General features: G+C 51.9%; 1 protein-coding gene across 5 annotated transcripts in view; it reads left to right on the forward strand.

The window, feature by feature from the left end:
- The window catches only part of Phactr3 (phosphatase and actin regulator 3), a 232203-nt gene that overhangs the window by 150844 nt on the left and 60534 nt on the right, over nucleotides 1–20825 (forward strand). For all 5 annotated transcript variants that reach the window (XM_028857283.2, XM_028857282.2, XM_028857284.2 and 2 more), the window contains exons 3-5: nucleotides 797–874; nucleotides 10504–10686; nucleotides 19878–20087. In XM_028857283.2, coding sequence (XP_028713116.1) covers nucleotides 797–874; nucleotides 10504–10686; nucleotides 19878–20087 — 471 coding nt within the window. The remainder of the gene's footprint in view (nucleotides 1–796; nucleotides 875–10503; nucleotides 10687–19877; nucleotides 20088–20825) is intronic.

The raw sequence follows: 20825 nt of genomic DNA on the forward strand, positions 1-20825 counted from the left end.
GCCCTTGTGGGTACCCTGAGCTCTGACAGGTGGGCTGGCTGTGTTCTTAGCCACCTGTCAGAGTTTTGCTCCACATAGGCAGTGGTATTGGGACCCTACAGACAAGTAGACTCCACTCTGAGCTTTCAAAGAAAGCATCTAGGACCTAAGCAACTGTATGGTTCTGTATTTGAGGTTCACCTGTGGACAAATGAAGGTAGGGTGTGTGTGTTTGTGTGTGTGTGTTTGGCTGGACCTAAGTCAGTGCAGGCAACATCCTGTGTCCTAGCATGGTTTCTGGGAACACCCCAGAGACAGTCAGAAGTGGGTTGCCCAGAGTGCATTTGGTGGTGGACCCTCTGAATGCTGTTACCTGGGGTTGGCTGGAAGATGCTTCCTGAGGAGAGATGCACTGGCAGAGTCAGTGAAAGCTGGCACTAGCCACAGAAGTGTATCCTGAGCACTGGGGGTAAAGGAAGGGTGGCTTTATTGTCTGAGGGAAGGAGCTGTCATAGAGGGTGAACATGGCCTTGGAGCCAGAGTCAAGGAGGGAATCATGATAGTACACTGCAGAAATGATCTCTTGAACATGACCTTGAACCCGCTTTCCTATGGCTGGAGTTTGGGGACATTGCTTATTAGATGGCTTAGGTAGCAAACTCAGAATTTCACCCCAGGCTGGCAGGGGGCAGGTCCCCAGCCTCAGGCATCTACTGTCTCTGCGTCTCTTCCTGTTCACCCAGAGCAGCACATGGTGGGGGGTGGGGGGGCTGCACCACCTCCAGCTGTCACTTAATGAGGTGTTTGTGTTCTGTAGCACTGGAGAAGAAGATGGCGGGCAGGCAAGGCCGGGAGGAGCTCATCAAGCAGGGCTTGCTGGAGATGATGGAGCAAGGTAAGTGGGCTCCTGGGAGGGGCAGACCTAAGTGGAGCCCCCAGGGCATAGAAGACACTGGGTGGAGTCACGGGGCATAGAGGAGAGGAGGCAGGGTCTTCAGGGGCGTGGGCCCGTGGTAGAGCCTGTTGAGTCTGATGGTTTGCAGAGCTCAGAGGATCCATCAGAGGAAGGAAGAGGGTGTCCTGTGGCCAGGTGGGGACTGTTCTCCAGTTCCCCAAGAGTCGAGTGATGGCTTGAGTCAGGAGCTGAGGTAGCCTCCCTCCCTCTCTACCCTGTATGAGACAAAGTCTCCGGTGGACTCAGCTCGGCTGGCTGGACAGTGAGCAGCACAGATCCCCCTGTCTCTGCGCCCCCCAGACCCCCATGCTGAGATTATGTGCACTTGCCTCTGTGCCTGTCTCTCTCGGCGTGGGCATCTGTGCTCAGGTCCCCATGCTTGTGTGGTATGTCTGACTGTCCTGTCTCCTCGCCTGCAGGTTTTTCCTTTAGGTCTTGGATCAGGAAAATAAAAACAACTGTATACTTTACAAACATTATGTTCAATGAATAAGGGGGAAATAAAGACAGAAATTTGATTTGGGTCAACAATAAAGTTCTAGTTTGAATAATGGATGAAGAAAACGTCTAGAAGGAATACCATGGGCTTTACTAAACTCTGTCAGGTGGATGAAGTCAAATCGGAGACCCAGTGGTGATGTTCAGTTACAGCAGGCCACAGGACTGGGTGGGGTGACTCCACTGGCCATGTCACATACCTTCTAGTTTCTAGACACAATTAGGAAAAGGCTCGCTAACCTTGTCTGGAAAAAGATAGTGAACATTTTAGGCTTTGGGATATTTGCCTTCCATTGCTATAATGAAACACCAAAGGCAGGATCACTTTATAAAGAAAAGAGGTCTGTTTAGCTCACAGTTTGGAGGGTCAAGGGCATGGCCCTGGAGTGTTCAGTTCTGATGGTGGCCGTTGCTGTGGCTTGGATAGGAGATAACTCCCCAGACACCTGGGTTTGAACACTTGGCCACAGGGAGAGGGGCTTACACAGCAAGTGATATCTAGAATGTTGTGAAATCTTTAGAAGTGTGTCACTGGAGGAGTGGGCCCTGAGGTTTAAGCTTAACCCTGCCTCTAGTTAGGTCTCTGTTTACTGACCCTCGAAGGTGGAAGCAAGCCACCTCACATCCCCAGTGGCACCACCACACACTCTCATGCATTTCCCACCATGGTGCATGGTAACTCAAATAGTCTGCCCTCCATGAGTTATGTCTTCTCAGGTATTTGGTCATGGTGATAACAATAGTCACCTTCTTGCTGGCAGAGTGCCAAGGCAGCACACAGCATCGTGTTAGCGGGAGTTAGATCCTGTAACTGTGTGCATGAGCATTCTGTTTCTGTGTCAATGTCTCCCCCCTGCACTGAACCCCAACCACTTCCCAGTTACCTGACTGTTGGGTTGAGTTTCTGCCCTCTAAATGCCATTAACCTGTGGCTTATGGACTTGAACTCCTGCCAGAGTTGTGGGGACCCGTTGATCACAGGGAACCTGTAGTCACCCATCCCTGCTTTCTGAGGCAGAAACAGCCACAGAAAAACACATACTGATCGGCATGGCTATGCACCAGGAAACTTCATTTATGGGTGTAAAGATTTGAATTCTCAATCATTTCATGAATCATGAACTATTGTCTTTCTTTTGGCTTCTTTTCCAACCATTTAAAGATGTGAGATCCATTCTTAGTTCAAGGACACATAAAACAGGTGGAAGGCTGGCTTGGGCCCAGCCTGCCTCCCAGACAATACCCTTTCAATCCTGCAGAGCGACTGGTCTGAGAACTAGAGTGGCCTGAAGCAGTCCCCATCCTAGGTAGCTGAGCATTCAGGTGTTAACTGATGTTGCAATTAAAAAAATTTTTTTTTTCAGGACAAGGTTTCTCTGTGTAACAGTCCTAGCTGTCCTGGTCGTGAACTCAGAGAGATCCACTGCCTTTGTCTGTCAAGTGCTGGGATTAAAGGCGGGTGCCACCACCGTCCAGCTCAGTGCTGCAAATTTTTACGGAGTGCCCACTCTGTGCCAGGCTCTGTGTTAGTTGACAGACATACCAGCTACTGAGACACCGTCCTCCCAGAATACAGAGCCAGGGGTGGGTGGGTGGGGGACACAGGCTTCAGGGGGCCCTCCAAATACAAATCACAATGGAAAGAAGAATGGTAAGGAAGTACACCCATGGGGCACTTGGAGGCCTGGGGGGGTGGTGAATGGTGGGAGGTGTGAGAGATGTTGCTTGTGGACTAAAGGTGAGTTCGGAGCCCAGCATGGCTTTCTTGTGGTTGCACAGGAATACATGGGAGCTAGTTTTGTCCCTGCTGAGCCACACCTGGGCACTTTCAGGAGCCCTCTGCTATTGGGCAGCACTTAAATTAGGGAGTGCTCTGGGGCACAGTCAGTACTTGATAAGCCTTCCCAGCCGACTCTAGTTCCCTGCAGAGAAGGTGGGGAAGTGGCTCTGGGTGTGGAGACTGACTCTCCAGCAGCCCTGGGAGCAGCCAGTACCAGGTGCCAGGGTTCAGGGGCTCAGGGAAGGGACCAGAAGGTGAGAAGAGCTGGAGGGCAGTGAGGGAGAAGAGGGGCTTAGGTGCAAAATGCCCCTTTCTTCCCTGTGGCACATATGCACGTATCAGGGCTGGAGTGACAGCGGCGTGCCCAGGCCGTCCCTGGAGAGGGTCTGGGGGTGTGCAGAGAGCTTGTCTTTGTGAGCCAAGCCAGGGGCTCAGGCTGCAAAGGGCCAAAGAGGCTGTCTCTGCAGGCAGGTGACTTGCTTTTCCCAGGACTCTTATGGGGTGGAGTCCTTTGCCTGCTTTTAAATATGCACCATAAAACATATGCAAACACTGCTGCAGACCCCTGCTGGGTAAAGTGCTGACCTTGAGTGGAGCCAAGCTAGGGGCCAGGAGCACAGGGGTTCTTTTTAGCCAGGATTGGACTTCATGGCACCTGGTAACTGCTGCACCTTCCCAAGTCAAGCAGCTCTGGAGCCCAGAAGGGGTCAGTATGAAGACTAGGGATCACTGCACCTCCACCTTTCCTGCGGGGGTAGATGTGGGGTTGGGGTAGATGTGCGGTTTGGGGTGGGGGCCAGCTTTCTGGCTGGGTTATGGATTTTGGCTCAGCTTGGCCTTCTCCTAGGCAAGTGGGCTCAATCTGCAGCCAGGGGTGCCCCCTTGTGGCCGACCGCCCTCATGGAGCCTGTCACACTGAGACCAGACTTCATTGCCAGGCAGCTCAGGAGGCTGCAAAGAGGTAATGAGAGAGAGGGAAGACCTGGCCATGGATGACCCTAGACACGCCCAGAATCCTTAGTTGCTGTGGGATGTTCTGTATTCTCCAGCAACACTTAGTGACCCAAGAACTTGAATGCCATCTTCCCGGAGAGTCCTGCACCTGACACCCACAACTGTTAATGGGCACACATACACACTCTTCCTGGAGCTTGCTTCTGAAGCAGTCAGGCAGAGGGATGGCCTGGTTTCTGAACACGGATGGTAGGAGAAACCCTGCATGTCCCCAGGAGTGTTGGGGACACTTTGCACTCCACCAGTGCGGTATTTTCAGGTGTGGTTAACTAGTACACTCCATGAGTACCTTGGCCCCCTTGTCCCTCACATCTCTGCCGTGCTGGTCATCTGCTGGGTTGTGACACCATCAGACACTGTGCTGTGGGGAGGAGAGGTGACCTTTCCCCTTCAGCCTCCTCTGCCCATTTTCCATGTCTGAGAATGTCTCCAACCCACCTTCCGGAGTAAGAACAGGGTCCTGCCCATTTCTGGGGCAGACAATACCATTTATGGAATGGCCCCTTCCCTTACCCTGCACCTGTGACTTGATCTTTTCTTCAGTAACTTACAGAATCCTGTATCCCAGCACTGGATATTTTATAAGAGACACATTATGCTATTGCTGTGTCCCAAGGAGTAGGACAGTGGAAGTCTGTCTGGTTTCTGATGTTTGCATGCACGCTCCCTGGTATACACACAGGTGCTCCCACTGTGATCATGTATGCACGTGTGTGTGTTTCTGTGCGTGTCTGCGTCAGGTTCCTCTCCCACAGCATAGATCAGGTGCACAGCTCTGCCTTCACCTTGCAGCTCTGGGAAGAGAGGAGCAGTGATAGGGAGAAAGGTTGACCTGAGGAGGCCAGCTGACCAGTGAGAGAGGAGCAGGGCATGGGCCCCACCCAGCATTTCTTAGCAACAGGCCCTGACACCAGGACTATTTGGGGAACTGTAGCTTCTCACTGAGTGCGATTCTGGGCAGGACCTCGGTGCATGGCCCGGAACGGGACAGCAGGGCTGCTGAGCTGCAGGCGCAGATGGAGGTTCCAGGCCTGCAGTACCTGTGCAGCCTCGCTGGGACCCGCTGGGCTTCCAGGGGCAGCTTCTGCTATTTCTGTTGTTTGTAATGGTGATGATGATGATGATGATGATGATGATGATGATGAGGTATGGTTGTAATTAACAGCAGGCGGGCCCTTTGTCAGGCTTGAGTCCACTAAGCAGTGAGCAGCTGCCCCACCCACACTTGCACAGGGCAGTGAAGGGCTCAGAGTGGCAGGACCCACCACATGCTCACCTGTCTCTGGCACAGCACCCACCCTGGTGGAGGTAACAGAGTTGTTGGGGTGTTGTTAGGGTCAGGGCCTGGGCTCTGGCAGTCTCTTAGAAGTCAGGTTCATCAACCTGTCCTCAATTAGTAGAGAAAACGCAGATTTATTCAGTGGGAAGAACAGAGTAGTCCAGTGGCTCCTAGGTCCTGACAAGAGGTTTATTTTTAAACAGAGGCAGTGGGGTGCACAGCAAAGCTGTTTGGTCAGGGCATGGCCCCTCAGCCCCACAGGCCCCAGCTGTCTCTCCAGCAAGGTGGTCTAACAAGTTGTCAAGACCGTGTGGCATCTCTTCCCAGGTTCCCCAGCTGAGCTGGCACAGACTTCCTTCCCCTCCTCCCAGCATGAATTCCTTGGGGACCAATGTCAGCCAGATGGACAAGAGTGTTTCTTTTGAGTCCTCCATTCCCGACATGACAGGGACAGTAAAGCTGACCCTCCTGTCTGTCAAACTGTTTCACTGAGCAGCCACAGTGTGCATACCTGCCACAGACGACATGTGAACATATAGCACACATGCACAGTGCACACATGTGAACATACAGCACACATGTGAACATACAGCACACATATACACTGAAAGCACGTGTGCACTCTGGGATGTGTGTGTGTACATGTATACATAGGTATGCACACATGAGCACACACACATAGCACACACAGGAGCACACACACACAGGAACACACATATGTTCACAGGAGCATACACACACACACACACACACACACACACACACACACACAGGAGCATACACACCCCATCCTGTCTTGTTGTTATCACATAGAAACTAGTCAGACTTCAGTGTTTGGATTCCAGAGAGCCTCATGATGCCCGGGTCACCGTGCTCAGCATCATGTCATGTCACTCTCTAGGGTAATGACATTTTCACAATGCCTGCGGAGCCTGGCAACAGGGACTGTCTCAAAGGTGTGTCAAGAACAAGCAAGCCAGTCACGGGGACTAAAAATTCAGTCTCAAGCTTAGTGATGTCTGATCCTATGTCATTGGTTATGCTGATCTGTCCCTGGCAGCAAGAGCCAGAAGCCAGATGTGGTCACAGCCTGCACACCTTTGGTCCCTGCTAAGACTTCTGAGGCTTATCAGGGCTTTTGTGGGAGAGAGCAGGCCACGTGGCTGGCAGTGAGTGGTCACCGTGTGGCCAACAGTGAGTGGTTACTGGTGGCCATCAGTGAGTGGTTACTGGTGCCCAGCACTGAGTGGTCACTTTGGATTATCTGCTGCTAGTTCTGCCTCTTGAAGAGGCAGCTGGCCTTGCCAGAACCTCTGGGCAGGGGATGTGGCCCAAAGAGGAGCTCACCCTAGGCGTAGATGTATAGACCTCTGGTTGTGCCAGCCTTTCAACTCTTCCCTCATGGAGAGGGAAGTACCCTGATGGAAGGTAGTGAACAGTTAGTTAGGTTCAGATCTCCTGAGGGTTGAGGGAAGGAATTAGATCAGTCAGGAGGCTGGGGCCTGGGAAGGACCCTGGGAAGAGAACTGTGCTGTTCTGAGGCTGTTGTCACAGGGGTGGTGGCCAGTTCCGTTGTCTTCTTTACAATCAGCAGCAAGGAGACCAGGCACCTGTGGCTCACTTATCTTATACTAGAACATTCCATTGGCTTAGTTAATTCTCATTCAGGAAGCCATTAGTAACCCACATTGTAGACCAGGACACTAAGGTGCTGCTGGGTGGCAGTGGGTGGGACGCATGCTAGAGGAATGTCCAGCAGAGCATGATGGGTGAAGTGGGCAGTTGTGGAGACCCCCAGTGCAGTGGGTGGAGGCAAGACTGTAAAAGGGGGCTTCGGCCCTGAAATAAATGGATCCTCTACTTCTGTGATGGGAACCACAGCCAGGAGAGCACCCTGGTATGTCCCAGGGCCGAAATCTCTACAGGCCACACTGCCACACTGTGTTGTATCTGTCTCCATAAACTGGAGGCCAAAAGCTTCACATGGGAGACTGTGAGTGCCTTCCATCAGATTGGGTTGGCATCTCAGAAGGGTCATTCTGATTATCTTCCCTGGAGCTGTGTGGCCAGAAAAGTCATTTTATTCCTAGGCACTGGGGGGCCTAGAAACTCCTGCCTCAGCTTCCCAGTATTCCAAAAGAAATTAGGTAACAATATTGGCAAAGGAAGACTGGTTTATTTAGGTGGGGAGGTAATTCAGTTGGTAAAGCCTTTGCCATACAATCAAGAGCCCAAGTGTAAGAGCTGGGTGTGGTGGTGACCCCTGTGAGCCCACCACAGGGGAGACGGAGACTGCCGGGCCTCTGGTGTTCACTGGCTGGCCAATCCGACCTATTGAGTAAGTTTCAGGCTTACAGTTTGGCCAAAACTGGGCACAGGAAGCTTTTTCATCCTCACTGACATTCCTGAACCCGAGCTATAGTTTTATAGGAAAGATGAAATGGAAGCTAGAAACTGCACATGGTGACTTACTTGTGAGATAAGCCACCAGAAAGGGTGACTGTCCTCCCTGGGAAGTGAGCTGTCTGGCACCAGGGCTTTGGACTTTCCCTCCCAGCCTAGGTTCCTGGGGTGTTTAACCCTGTGGGCCTGATGTTTTAATTAAAGCCATTCTGAGGGTGACGTGGCCAGAGACAGACCCTCAGATACCTCAGCAGTTGAGCCATAGGAAGAAGAAGGGGCCGGCCTTCCTGAAGCCCTCATGAGAGGCTCCATTCCCCTTATCCTGGGAAAGCTGCTGTGTAAATTCTCACTATTTCACTCCATCCTTGTCCTTGACCATTATTGGGTTTGAGATGCTGTCTCTGAGGCCTCTTGAGAATGTTCACCACCTGGGGCAAAGGGTGATGTCTGTCTTGTTAATCTCCAGGCACACAGTAGGCAATTGACAGGCATTTGCTTCCTGGTGACTGACAGTCAGGGGTGGGTACCAAGATGAATATCTGTCTGCAGCCACATTGTGTAACATCCCTGGCACCTTAGGGTCACCTACAGTCAACATATGTTGCCGTGTGTCAGATGTTCCTGGCTCAGTTGCCTGAGTCTGTTGTTAGGATGAGTCTTGTATAATATTAGAGGGACCAGGCTTAATATTATACATCCCAGGGGCTCAGGAGAGAGAACTACTAACGGCGAGGACTATTTTCAGGAAATAGAATCTCAGCACACCGAGCTCTATAGTCCACTTGCTTTAATTCCTCTGGCATAACATCCTTTATACACAGCTTCGGTTCTATTCTCATGTCTAGCTCCTTTCTTGCCTGATTTCTCTCTATATTTATCTACTGCTTCCTCTAAGTTTTACCTTAATTCTCTCATCTTAACTCTGCCTCATCTAGGTCCTTTTCATCTTGTTCTTACCCAGCTAGTACTTCCCCATTTGGCTCTTCCTCATCTTCCATCTCGTTCCTCTAGTACTCTCTTCTAGCCCTACAACCTAGTTTTTCCCCATCTCAGTTCGTTCCTCTCAAGTTCTTACCCGTCTAGTTCTTCCATTCTCTTTTCTCTTCTCTGTCCTCTCGTGCCCTGGGAGTCCTGGTATATATACACTTACAAGCAGTATTCCCTTAGCAGTGCAAAGCCAGTCTTCCGGGGTCAAATGGAGGGGTGATAAGAATCACATAGAGAGGCAATAACTGTTAATTATCAGTTAATTATCAACGCCAAAGGGAAGTGACCAATGGGGAAATGAATTAACTAAAGGCTGAATTCAGGTAATATCTAAGAAGAGAGCTGTTATGTGCTCAACTATAATCTTAAATGTGATTGGTAGAAAATGTTAGGAATCTGTAAGTTGCTAGGTCAATCGGAGAAAATAAAACTGTCTTCTTTTTTCCTGTGGCTCCTATCTGTCCAAGCTATCTGCTGTTTTTCTGCAGGGTGGGGGAAATTGTGCTCAGTCGCTAGGCAACCTGTGTAAAGCTAGATGCCTCTGGTGATAGTTAAAGGGAGATCTGGAACTAGAGGTAAGGTTTGGGAAAGGAGGAAGTAAGGCTTAATTAGCACATCCGCCAGGCCTTCTCAAACAGGTAGGCTGGATGCTTAAGTCTATTCTTAGAAAGTATGGAGGTATCTCTGATAAGGTACTTTCCTCCATCTGGGGATGGACCTGGCCGGATGCTGCCAACGATGATAATTACCGGGAGGCTTGAACTGGGGTTCTGGCTGAGCATAGCTGTCAGCGCAGGTTATCTAAATATTCCTAGAAGTGGTTAGGTAAGGCGTTAGAGCTCTATAAAGTTAGTAAGGCTGTAAGAAAGGAGGGTCCAAGCTGAATTGTGTAAAGCTATTACTTAAATGTCTGCCTGACCTAGGTGGTGTCTCCTTGTGGAATTTACCTTAAATCAGGAGAAGACTTGCATGTGGACTGTTATTACTGCTAGTCCTTGAAAGTGGCCAAGGGAGATATCTGATTCCAGAGAAAGCCTTTCCTGAGGCTGTTCTCCAAATACCTGGAATGTGTATGTCCAGAGAGTGATCAGTCCACACTGTTAGCCCTTCTTAGGGAAAAAGTCAATTGGGAAAACTATAAAGGCACACATGATTTTCATAACAGAAGACAGCTGATATATAACAAGCCAAGTAATACCAAAAACTCCTTGGGATTTGGCTTCCTCTGGAGGAAATCCTTGATCCCTCCAGGTAGTGACTTTGCCATAACCAGCTGAGTTCTTATGATATATTCCTGCAGCCCACAGATGAGGACTATGGTATTGAAGGGAGCAAGTGGGGACAGACAGAATTTTGAAGCCATTTTAAAGGTGCATTGCAAAGGGGTGGGGGTTGGTGAGGGGATCACCCATCTCTCATAGGTGTTATAGGACAAGGATGCATGGGGAGAATGGACCTGGGCGTGAGGGTGCCAGGCTCATCTGGAAGCACAGCATAGAGAGAGGAACTCCCAGTGGAGTGTGGGGTGCCACATCTTGCAGGAAGGTCTCTGTGTGAAAGAAGGGTGTGAAGGAGGCGTGGCCTGGCTGACGTTGAATTTCTTTGCAGATTCTGAAAGTAAAGTATGCAGTCCCAGTGAAGGCCCCCAACCTGCGCAGAGTGAGCCGTCCACTGCCGAGCAGGAGACACTGACCTCGGAGGGTGTCCAGCCTGGAAGTCCCTCGGCCAGCGGGACAGATCAGCCCGCACAGGATGAGCTTCTGTCCTCCGATGCCCATCTGGATGACACAGGTACCAGCCGGATGGTGGTCTGAGCACTCCCCACCAAGGGCTTAGACAGTCGACTCACTGCCAAGACGAGTACCCTCTGCCGCCCTCATCCCATGGCTGGGGGACTTAAATGTTCACTGGAACAGTCTCTTCTCCTGGTTTCTCCCAAATTGGGTGCAGGAGGAGTGAGGGACCTAAAATGGCCACTCCTGCAGCATGCTTCCTGATGTCACCAAATGTAGGAGTGCATTTCAGCCAGCCCCCAAATGGGTGTGTCCTGGGGCAGTGGTCTAATCGTGGAGCAGATGTCTCTTTCCCTGAGAGATGCCAGAGCAGGTGTGTGGTGGGAGAGGCATGCTGTGCTGTGGCCTGAGTGGGGCCCTCTGCAGCTTCTCAGACAGGTGGCCCGGCTATTGGCCCTTGTTACACAGGAGAGGTCAACACTGGGGTTGTGTGGAGCACGAGGGAACTCGGTACTCTGTCCACAAGTAGCTAGTGTTGGAGGGGTCAGGACTGGGCTGGTGTTTTTGTTTTAAGGGAATGGACAGGACCCTTGGTGACAAGAAAGAAAGCATGAAGGGGCTCAGGCCCCACCCTCTCCCCTGACCAAGCATCACCTTAAGCTACCTTCTAAGACCTCACTGTAGCCCTGGGAGCCTGTTTGCTGCCTCGTGCCTGAACCATGCTGCACAGTTTGGGGCTGGAGCTTGAACCCCACAACTCTCTAGGGGTCTTGGGAACCCAGGCTGTAGGTGAACCCTCTGGGCTTCTGTTCCAGCCCCATGGGTGTCTGATCCCTGGCCTCTCCTTAACCAAGCCAGAGTCACCGGGTGCTCCTTGCCAGCTGCCTGTCCCCAGATTCCCTGCAGTGTTAGCAGCTGCCATGGTGTGTGCTCTGCCTCTTGGGTGTCTGTGCTTCTCCAGTCTCACTTGGCTTGGGGGACATATCGGAATTTGGAGTCTGAGGAGTTATGGACCCAGGGAGGAAAAGCCCCTGGCTGTCACACAGCTGTCACACCTTGAGTTCCTGGCAGCTGGCCTCAAAGGGCTGTGGGTGGTGTAGTTTTAATGACTGCGAGTAGAGCCTGTACACTGTGGTCACTGTTCCCCAGCCCTGGACTTGGCCTTCAAGCACTCCCGCATGGCTGGGTCTCTGCTTGCAGCTCATACTGGTAGCTCTTACTTCTTGGTGGTTCTTTGTTCCCACTTGGCTCTAAATAGCTCTGGATGAGGCCTATGTCTGACCTCGGGGGCTTTCCAGGTACAAGACTTGGAGATGGCCTCTGGGGAACAGAGTGAGTCTGCTGAGGCCATCATGTCTTTTTTTTTTTTTTTTTTTTTTTTTTTGGTTTGGTTTTTTGAGACAGGGTTTCTCTGTGTAGCTTTGGCGCCTTTCCTGGAACTCACTTTGTAGCCCAGGCTAGCCTTGAACTCACAGAGATCCACCTGGCTTATGCTGGCCCTTCAGGACAGGTCCTGGCAGGGTGAGGGGAAGCTCGCCCTTGGAGAACACACACACAGCAACAGAGAACAGGACTGATGAGTCTTCTGTGGAAGGCCACTGTGAAAGCTGTCATCTCAGGGACTGACACATCTGATTCAGACAGCAAAGTGCATCTGCCCCAAATCACCAGGGGTGTGGGCGTGAAAGGCTCAGCATATTGCTAGAGATTGCTCCCTGCCACTGCCCACAGCTGGGCTGGTAGCCCTGATCATCTAACTGCCCACAGCTAGGCTGGTGGCCCTGGTCATCTAACTGCCCACAGCTAGGCTGATGGCCCTGGTCATCTAACTGCCCACAGCTGGGCTGGTGGCCCTGGTCATCTAACTGCCCACAGCGAGGCTGGTGGCCCTGGTCATCTAAGAAGTAAGAGAGACTAGGGAATTGAATATGGTGACATATGGCCTCTGTTGGGCTAGACAGAGAAAGGAGGGTGGCAGCTGCCATGGTTCCCAGGGCCTGGGTACAACCCAGGGGCAGTAGAAAGCCCAGCGGACAGTGGCAAGGGACTTAGCTGATGACAAGCTCTGGCTGTGGTCAATCGGGGTAATGCCTGGCTCCTGCAGGTCTGAGGAAAGTAGGCTTCTCGTTTTCCCAGCTGAGATATAGGTGAGTCCTAAGTTCTCAAGGATGAGAGAAGACTTGGGTGATGTGGATAGATAGAAAGCATCTCCATAATGCTGTGTTCACTAATTAGTGCCAGTGGCATACAGACTTCTCACCCTGGATCTTGAGTTTTTAATTTCCCCCTCTTTACGTGTGTGTGTGTGTGTGTGTGTGTGTGTGTGTGTGTGTGTGTGTGTTTTGTATGTGTGGTATATGTGTGTGCATGTATGTATGCAGGTGCATGTGGAGGGCTCAGTTTGATACGGGAAATCTTTTCTGGTCACTCTTCCACTTCACTCTTTGAAGCAGAGTCTCTTGGTCAAACCCAGAGCTGGCTAACATGGCTGGTCTCACTAGCAGGCTCGCCTCATGAGGCTGGAATTATAGGCAAACCACCACACCCACCAGCATGTTTGTGGGTTCTGAGGATGCTGGTCCTGGTTTTCTCACTTGCATGGAAAGCGCATCAGGTGGTAGAGAACGGATGTGTAGATGGTGAGGTTCTTGTGACCCTTCCCACCTCTCTACGAGTACATGTAGACAGTCAGAACACCCAACTGGGATGGAGGATCCTTTCCCCAGTGGACACAGCTGACCTCAAGATGGCAGCTGCTTTGCCCGGCTTAGAGGATAGCCACTCACAACACCCAAACTGTTTCTTCTAAGCCATCAAGTCACAGCCCCAGCTTTGCCCCCTCCTGTGGAGGGTGAGGGGTTTGGAGCCTTCTGGTCCCTGTTTGGGACTCTATTATTTAGTGCCTGAAACCTGAGGCTACCCTGGTCCTCGTCTTTCTCTTAGAGCTGGGGAGACCAGATGCTGACCGAAAGCTGTCAGCTCCCCTTACTGTCCCACGTCCTGCTCTGTGCCCGAGGGAGCAGCTGCACCTGCGCCCTGTCCTTCTGTGTGGAGCTCATTTCATAACAGACAGATGTCATCTGACAGCAGAGAAATCCGGATTCGCAGGTGAACAGATCAGGCAAACACTCGCTCCTTCAGCCTCTCCCCGACCTTGGGCGAGCTTCTGTCCCCAACACTCAGATGCCTTCTAGAAGGGTCAGGGTCAGGTGCCTTCTCTTAAAAATCAGATCTTCCCCGAACTGAGGTCAGGGAGAGAGGTCACTGGAAAGTCCGTGGCACTGTCATAGTCCTTGGCTCCAAACCTCCTTTCTTGTTTATGTAATGGTGCCCGGTCACACCTGAGCCTCGTCCTGCCCTGCAGGCCCAGCATTCTGCTCTAGGTACCACTTCCCATGGCAGCTTCAGGTCAGCAGACCTCAATACAGATGTCACTGCTGCCCCCACAGCCAAGAGAAGACTCCTAGGTCTGGGAGCTGGCTCAGTGGTGAAGTGTTGGCCACGTGTGAGGACCTGAGTTCGATTCCCAAGACCACGTAAAAAGCTGGGCACAGTGCTGCTTGCTTGTGATCCTAAGGATGATGATGAGGAAACAGGAGGGCTAGCCAGTCCAACCCTAGAGAGGACACTCAAGGTTAACCCCTGGCCTGAGCACACATGTACACATCCACACACAAACCACACAGCCACACAAACCACTCAGTCACACACAAACCACACACACACACACAAACCACAGAGCCACACATAAACCACTCAATCACACACACATACACACACACACACACACACACAACACAGACACAAGAGAAGGTGCCACCCGCTACTTGGCCCAACTACACCTGATTCTCTCTCTCTCTCTCTCTCTCTCTCTCTCTCTCTCTCTCTCTCTCTCTCTCTCTCTCTCTCTCTCGTGTGTGTGTGTGTGTGTGTGTGTGTGTGTGTGTGTGTGTGTGTGTAGGAAAGGAATGAAATCTGTCTGAATACTGCAGCATCTGGGGTGTAGACACCGTCAAAGGGGCGCCTGCAACCTTCCTTTGGTTTGGAGGTCCATGTTGACCCAGCTCCTGGGTTTCAGGGAGGTTGTGTTTCCTGGCTTCATTCTCTGAAGTGCCCACGAGGAGTCGGAGATGGCAGCATTTAACTTCCATGGGACAGTTCAGGGTCTGGCCTTGATGTGCTAAGCAAGTGAAGGCCCATACCTGCCGTCCTTTTCTTTCTTCTGTGTGTGCTGTATGTACACACACATGCATGCATGGGACAGGCAGAGTTTGACATCATGTCTTCCTTTGCTGCTCTCCATCTCCCACTGGTTAGAATGGCAGCCCTGGAACCCTGGAACTCCCTCAGGGAGCCCAGAGCTCTCTGCTCAGTGCATACCAGTAGTCACATCACTATTTAATCAGTGCAAAAACAATTGAGTTTCAGGACTCCAATCACATTAGCTACAAGTTGTCAGTGGCCACTTGTGGATGTGGCAGACACGTGGATGGGGGCACTGATCTATTGAGCAGTGATGAGAGTGAGAGGTAGCCATATGTCCATCCTCATGTGAAGCCAAGAGAGAGTTTGATGTTTGGGTTGGCCAGACCTTCCGGAGCTTTCCGTTCCAACAGAGGCTATAATTGTGGCAAAGCCTATGTAATCCGTGCTGAAAGCAGTTGCCATCTGGCCATCTACAGAGAAATGTCCAGTCTCTGACTTGGGGGATGATGTTGGGGCTGGGGAGGAGGCAAAGATGGGATGCTTGGAGGCTAGAAGGAAGTCTGGCTGAGACTAGGCGGGCCAGGTTCCCGAAGGCCTCAGCTAGCCCTCTGTGAGATACATGACATCTCTGAGGAGGATGGGGGTGGAGCTGACAGGAGTTGTCCATGAACTGCAGGGAAGAGGGGGGCTGTAGTGTGGAAAGGATGAGATGGGAGGGCTAGGCTGTTGGCTTTTGGGTGGTGGGCCACGTGGGACTCAGCCCAGGGAAGGTTGACGCTTCGGTCTGGAGAAGATTGCCTGGATCCAGGTGCTGCTCAGCAGGAAGGTTGACAGTGAGCATGAGCATGGAAGACGTACAGGGCTTGTATGAGAAATCAAGACGTGGGTCAGAGCCCAACCTGGAGGTGCAGACCTGTCGTCTCGCCCACTAGGGAAGCTGAAGCAGGAGATTGAAAGCAACTTAGTGACATCCGGTCCCCACATAAAGTGAAGCCTGGGGAGGTGGCTCAGTGGGGACAGTGCTTGCTGCACACACATCAGGACCTGAGTCTGGATCCCCAGAACTCATGCAGAAGGTGGATGCTGTGGCATGTGTCTGTAACCCCAGTGCTGTGGGGGACAGAGACAGGATCCTGGAGACTCTTACTGGCCTGCCTAGCAGAAAAGGCAAGCGGTGGGTTCAATGGAAGATGGAGAGCGGTAGAGGAAGACATGATGTCAAACTCTGCCCATCCCATGCATGTGTGTGTGTGTGTGTGTGTGTGTGTGTGTGTGTGTGCTTGCATGCGTGTGTGTGTGTGTGGGGGGGGGGGGGGGGGGGGGGGGGGGGGGGGGGGGGGGGGGGGGGGGGGGGGGGGGGGGGATGCGGTGTGTGTGTGTGTGTGTGCTATGCGTGTGTGTGTGTGTGTGTGCGTGCGTGTGCGTGCTGTGTGTGTGTGTGTGTGTGTGTGTGGTGTGTGTGTACATACAACACACAGAGAAAAAAGAAAAGGGAACTTTTTATATATAAATCTTCTTTGCTTAGCACATCAAGGCCCTGGGTTCAATTGCTGTACAGAAAAAAAAAAAGAGTTGGATAAGGACATATGTGGGCCTCCAGCCTGTTTGACTCTCTGGGGAGGGGGAGAATCTCAGAAGACTCATCAAATAAGAGTGTGCTGGATGCAGAAGCCAGAGGACCAGCTCTGGGAAAGAGTAGCCACAGGGTATTTGTGGAGGAAGACCCAGGCCAGAGCTGATGTTGCAGTAAGGGGTGGGTACAGGGAACAGAGCCCACAAGGAACATGGAACTGTCAGGTACAGCCGGAGTAGCAGAGAAGTGTGGGAGCCAAAAGCCAAGAGGAGAATTAGAGGCTAGTGAGTGAGTTAGCAGTGCAGCCATGATGAAAGGATGGGAAGGACTTCCCAGGTAGGAGACAGAATGGTGTCAGAGTATAGGGGCACCGCTCTGGTGACTGTGTTTAATGAGTTCATTTGCATTCGTTAATTCATTTATTTTTGTGGTGCTGGAGATCAAACTCAGGGCTGTACACATGCTAGGCACGTGTTCTTCCATGGACCTACATGCCCTGCCCTCTTTCCCTTTTGGTTTTAGGACAGGGTCTTAACAAGTTACCTGGGCTGGCTTTGAACTTACCCTGCCACCCAGCAGTCTTTGAACTTGTGATCCCCCTGCCTCAGCCTCTAGAGTAGCAGGTCTACCGTGACTTACCGTTAAAGCAAGGTAGAGATGCTGACATATGAGTTCATGAGTGTTGGATTGCTTTCCCCATGGCATGTGACTGAAATGGAGAGACAGACAGGGTAAGGTCTGTCCACAGATGACAGGGCTGCAAGACTGGCCCAAATCGGGGTTTTCCGGCCAGATCTCACATGGAGCTCCAGCGCAGCAGACAGGTCTGCACTGACCCCACTGGCTCAGCCAGCGGAAGAACCCAAGCCCTGGCTGTCCTATCTCCATGTTGACCTTTTTTGTGGCAATGCCACAAGACAGACACAGGGAGTCCAATCAGGATGCTGCATCCAAATCCTTAGGAGGAAACCAGTGTGCAGGACTGAAGCCCGTGCCAGGAAGAATACATCAGAGCCATGGAGGAGCTGTGGAGCTCAGCCTGGTCACCCACTGCAGTGGTGTATCAAGGACAGGAGCCCCTTCCTAAGCAGAGGAGACCCATCTACCTGCCAAAGCCCTCACCTCTCCTAGCGGAGCCTCCAGTGACCAAACCAGACAAGTGCTTCACGTCCCCAGACACCTCTATGGCCTCCTCATGCCTCCCTCCTTAGCAGAAGATGGGGCTTATAGAGGTAGAGAACAATTAACTGTCTGGAATGTGTCAGTACATGGAAGAAGAGTGTGTGCTGGTCTGAGTGAAGGTGTCGCCCAGCTGATACTCTGTCTCTCCCCAAATCATGACCATGGAAACATGTTAAGAGCTGTTCCCCAGAGAACATGCTTACTCAGAAGCAATCAGGACAGGAAGTCATGCAAACCCAGCTAGAGCAAGCTGTTGGCACATCCTGTCATGTGCAGATGCTCAGGGTAGTAGAATGTCTCATACATGACTGTGAGAACAGGCAGAGTAGATGTGTGCCCCGAGCCTGCTGGCCATGACTATGAGCTTGGCTGTAAAAGCTTGGGCTCTGGGACAGAGTGTCCACCACCCTGTGCTGATTTACACGATATGGAAGATCCAACATGTCTATTGGAGATGGACCATCTCTATTCTCACCTAGATCTCACAACCATTTCTACCTCAAAAAGCACAGAATGTTTTTTGTGATATTATCAGGGCAAAACTTAAATGTCATAATGAGGAGTGGAGACTTTATGTGCCACACATTATAGTTAATGGGGTAGAATGATTGTTCCAGAGTCCTGGGTCCTCTAAAAGGAAAAACTCTTTTAGCAGTTGACATTCCTAGGGACAGCTCAAGTCATGATAAACTAAAAACAGTGAGTTTGCATCCATCCAACACAGGGCAGGAACACAGTTAGGGTGAGGGTTATGGCCACTTTGCCCACCCCAGTGACACAGAGCTGTTAGCTCTTCAAGGGATTTTGCTGATGGGAGTTGGGACAGCCAGCCCTGGATGCAAAAGCCGAATCTCCATGAACTTGAAAGAGCTGATGTAAGAGGTAGAAACTGCAACATACTGCATACACAGGAACCAGCTATGGCTCACATGCTTGGACAGGTGTAAGAGCCCAGTGGCTTACCCTGGATGCTTGCAAGACAGGGAGGGGCCTTCAGAACCATGGACAGCGCTCGGGTCCCAAGACCTGGGATGACTGACTCCCAGTCCCCAGGGACCAGTCCTGCCCCTTAGGAAGGGAGTTCTTCCGGCAGCTGTGTGTCCAGTAAGTGCCTTCCAGAAAGCTTGGCACCATGGGTTTGTGGCAAAGCAGGAAGCAAGGGCCTGCCCGTTTGTGGTGGAGGGAGACAGCTACCTTGAAGGGGAAGGAGAGTACGCGTGTTTGATGAAGAGACCGAGTAGCTCCATTATGTCTGATGGCCCCCGTTGCCTCTGTAAAGCTTCAGATGTGTGGCAGGGTGGAGGGACCATGTCAGCAGTTGGAGATATGAACAGACAGCAGAGGCTGGATACAGACACCTGCAGGAGAGGCCCTGACTGGGTCCTGTGGGGGAAGGGACAGTATTAAACAGTGGCTTCATCCAGAGAGCAGCCTTCCTCAGAGGATGCTGAGCTGTTGCAATGGCAGTGTGGTCTGGTTATAGAGAATGGCAAGAAGGGGAGGGTGGTGGACCAGGAGAAAACAGGGCGATCCGTGGGAGCTCACAGAGGAGGAAGGGCCTGGATGAGCAGCTGGAGAGAGGACAGGGGCTCTGGTGGGCTGACCTTCCCTGGAAATCCCATCCTCCCTGCCTCCACCACCTCACCCAGAGTTGTGTGCCAGGGAAGGGCTCCTGTAACCCAGACACAGAAAAATCATAGCTGTCGGTGTAAGGTCCCCATGTATCAGACATTCACGAAGATGTCACCCCTGCCTTGTCTTGAAGCTGTCACTCTTGCCCCTTGATTTTGAGATATAGTTTCATGTGGAGATTAGCCTGGCTCCCAATTTGGGATACTCTGGGGCAATAGGTGTGCACTAGCACACGTGGCCTCACCCATTCCTTCCTTTAAACCTTGAGCTAATCCTGCACGCAGCTGTCACCACTGATAGTCACTACTAGTATGCAGAAGTACACAGAGCTTTAGCAACAGGCCAGGCCAAAGTACACCCAGCTTGCACTCAACTCTCTGACTCCAGAGTCTGTCAAGATGGCATGCTTACAGGTGTGAGGAGCCCAGGCTTGCTGTGTGGGGAGGAACATGGTGACCTATGCTTGAGGTGACTTCCCGGCTCCCTCTGTTTCTCATGCTCTCTTCTTGTTCACTGACTGTCCAGGCAATTAAGTCCACATGTGGGGCGGTGTCAATGTGTTTTCTTTCCATCAAGACTACTGCCCCCAGGTCTTGTTTTATCCCAGCCATGTTATGGCAGCCCCCTCTAAATACTCTATTTTGCCTTTGAACCAGCCAAGATGCCATCTGCATCCAGTGTGGAAGAAGCCGATGGTGGCAGCCTCCTGCCCACTACTGACGAGCTCTCTCAAGCCTTAGCTGGGTCTGACTCCCCGGACAGTCCTCCCAGACCCCTGGAGAGATCTGCGAGCCAGCTCCCCAGCCCTCCACTGCTGCCCACCCCGCCACCCAAGGCCACCTGCAAAGCCACAAAAACTGTCACAGGTGGGTCTCCACGTCCTTCCTCCCCGCTGAGCGCCCACACACCCTCCTCTCTGTCCTTGTCTTCAGCCCATCTTGCCTGACTCCCGGCTGACTCTCACGTTTGCCGTGCCCAGGCTTGGCAGGCCCTAGAGAGAGTTCCTACAAGGCCCTGGTTGTTGAGTGCAGTCTGCTTGTGCCCCCTTCAGCAGTCAGAGGGGAACCTTCTAGACCCCGGATCCAGGGCATGCAGCCGGCCCTCAGGATGGGGCCGTCCCTGATACGCTCTGTGTGTGCATTGGGGCAGAGCCCAGGTCAGCCCTGGCCCTTCGTGGGACGGCACACTTGGGCAGATGTCCCTCTGTCATCTCCTCCTGTGTCCCCTTCCTCTGCAGCTCTGGCCTCGCAGGCGAGTAACTGCAGGAAGTCAGCTTTTACTCATCTCAGTCCCATGCGGAGTCAGGCTATCCACTGAGTGGTGGCTTTTTTGTTTTTAATAAAAAAAAAAAAGCACATTCCTATGTCCTCTTCATAGGACAAACATCCCTCACTAGGCTGAGCCTTGAGGGAGGAGAGGCAAGCTTTCCATGCACAGTTTAGGACACTAAAGACAGAGAACGTAACTTGTCCCAGATCCTGCAGCTGATACAGACTCAGACTCTGCTGTCACCCACAAACATGGACCAGCAACAATATCCTGCTCTTTCATATTGTAACAGCAACACTTAAAATAAATCTTTTAACCTGGGGCTTGCTTTCAGT

Source organism: Peromyscus leucopus, chromosome 4, assembly GCF_004664715.2.
Source record: "Peromyscus leucopus breed LL Stock chromosome 4, UCI_PerLeu_2.1, whole genome shotgun sequence".
Classification (NCBI taxonomy): domain Eukaryota; kingdom Metazoa; phylum Chordata; class Mammalia; order Rodentia; family Cricetidae; genus Peromyscus; species Peromyscus leucopus.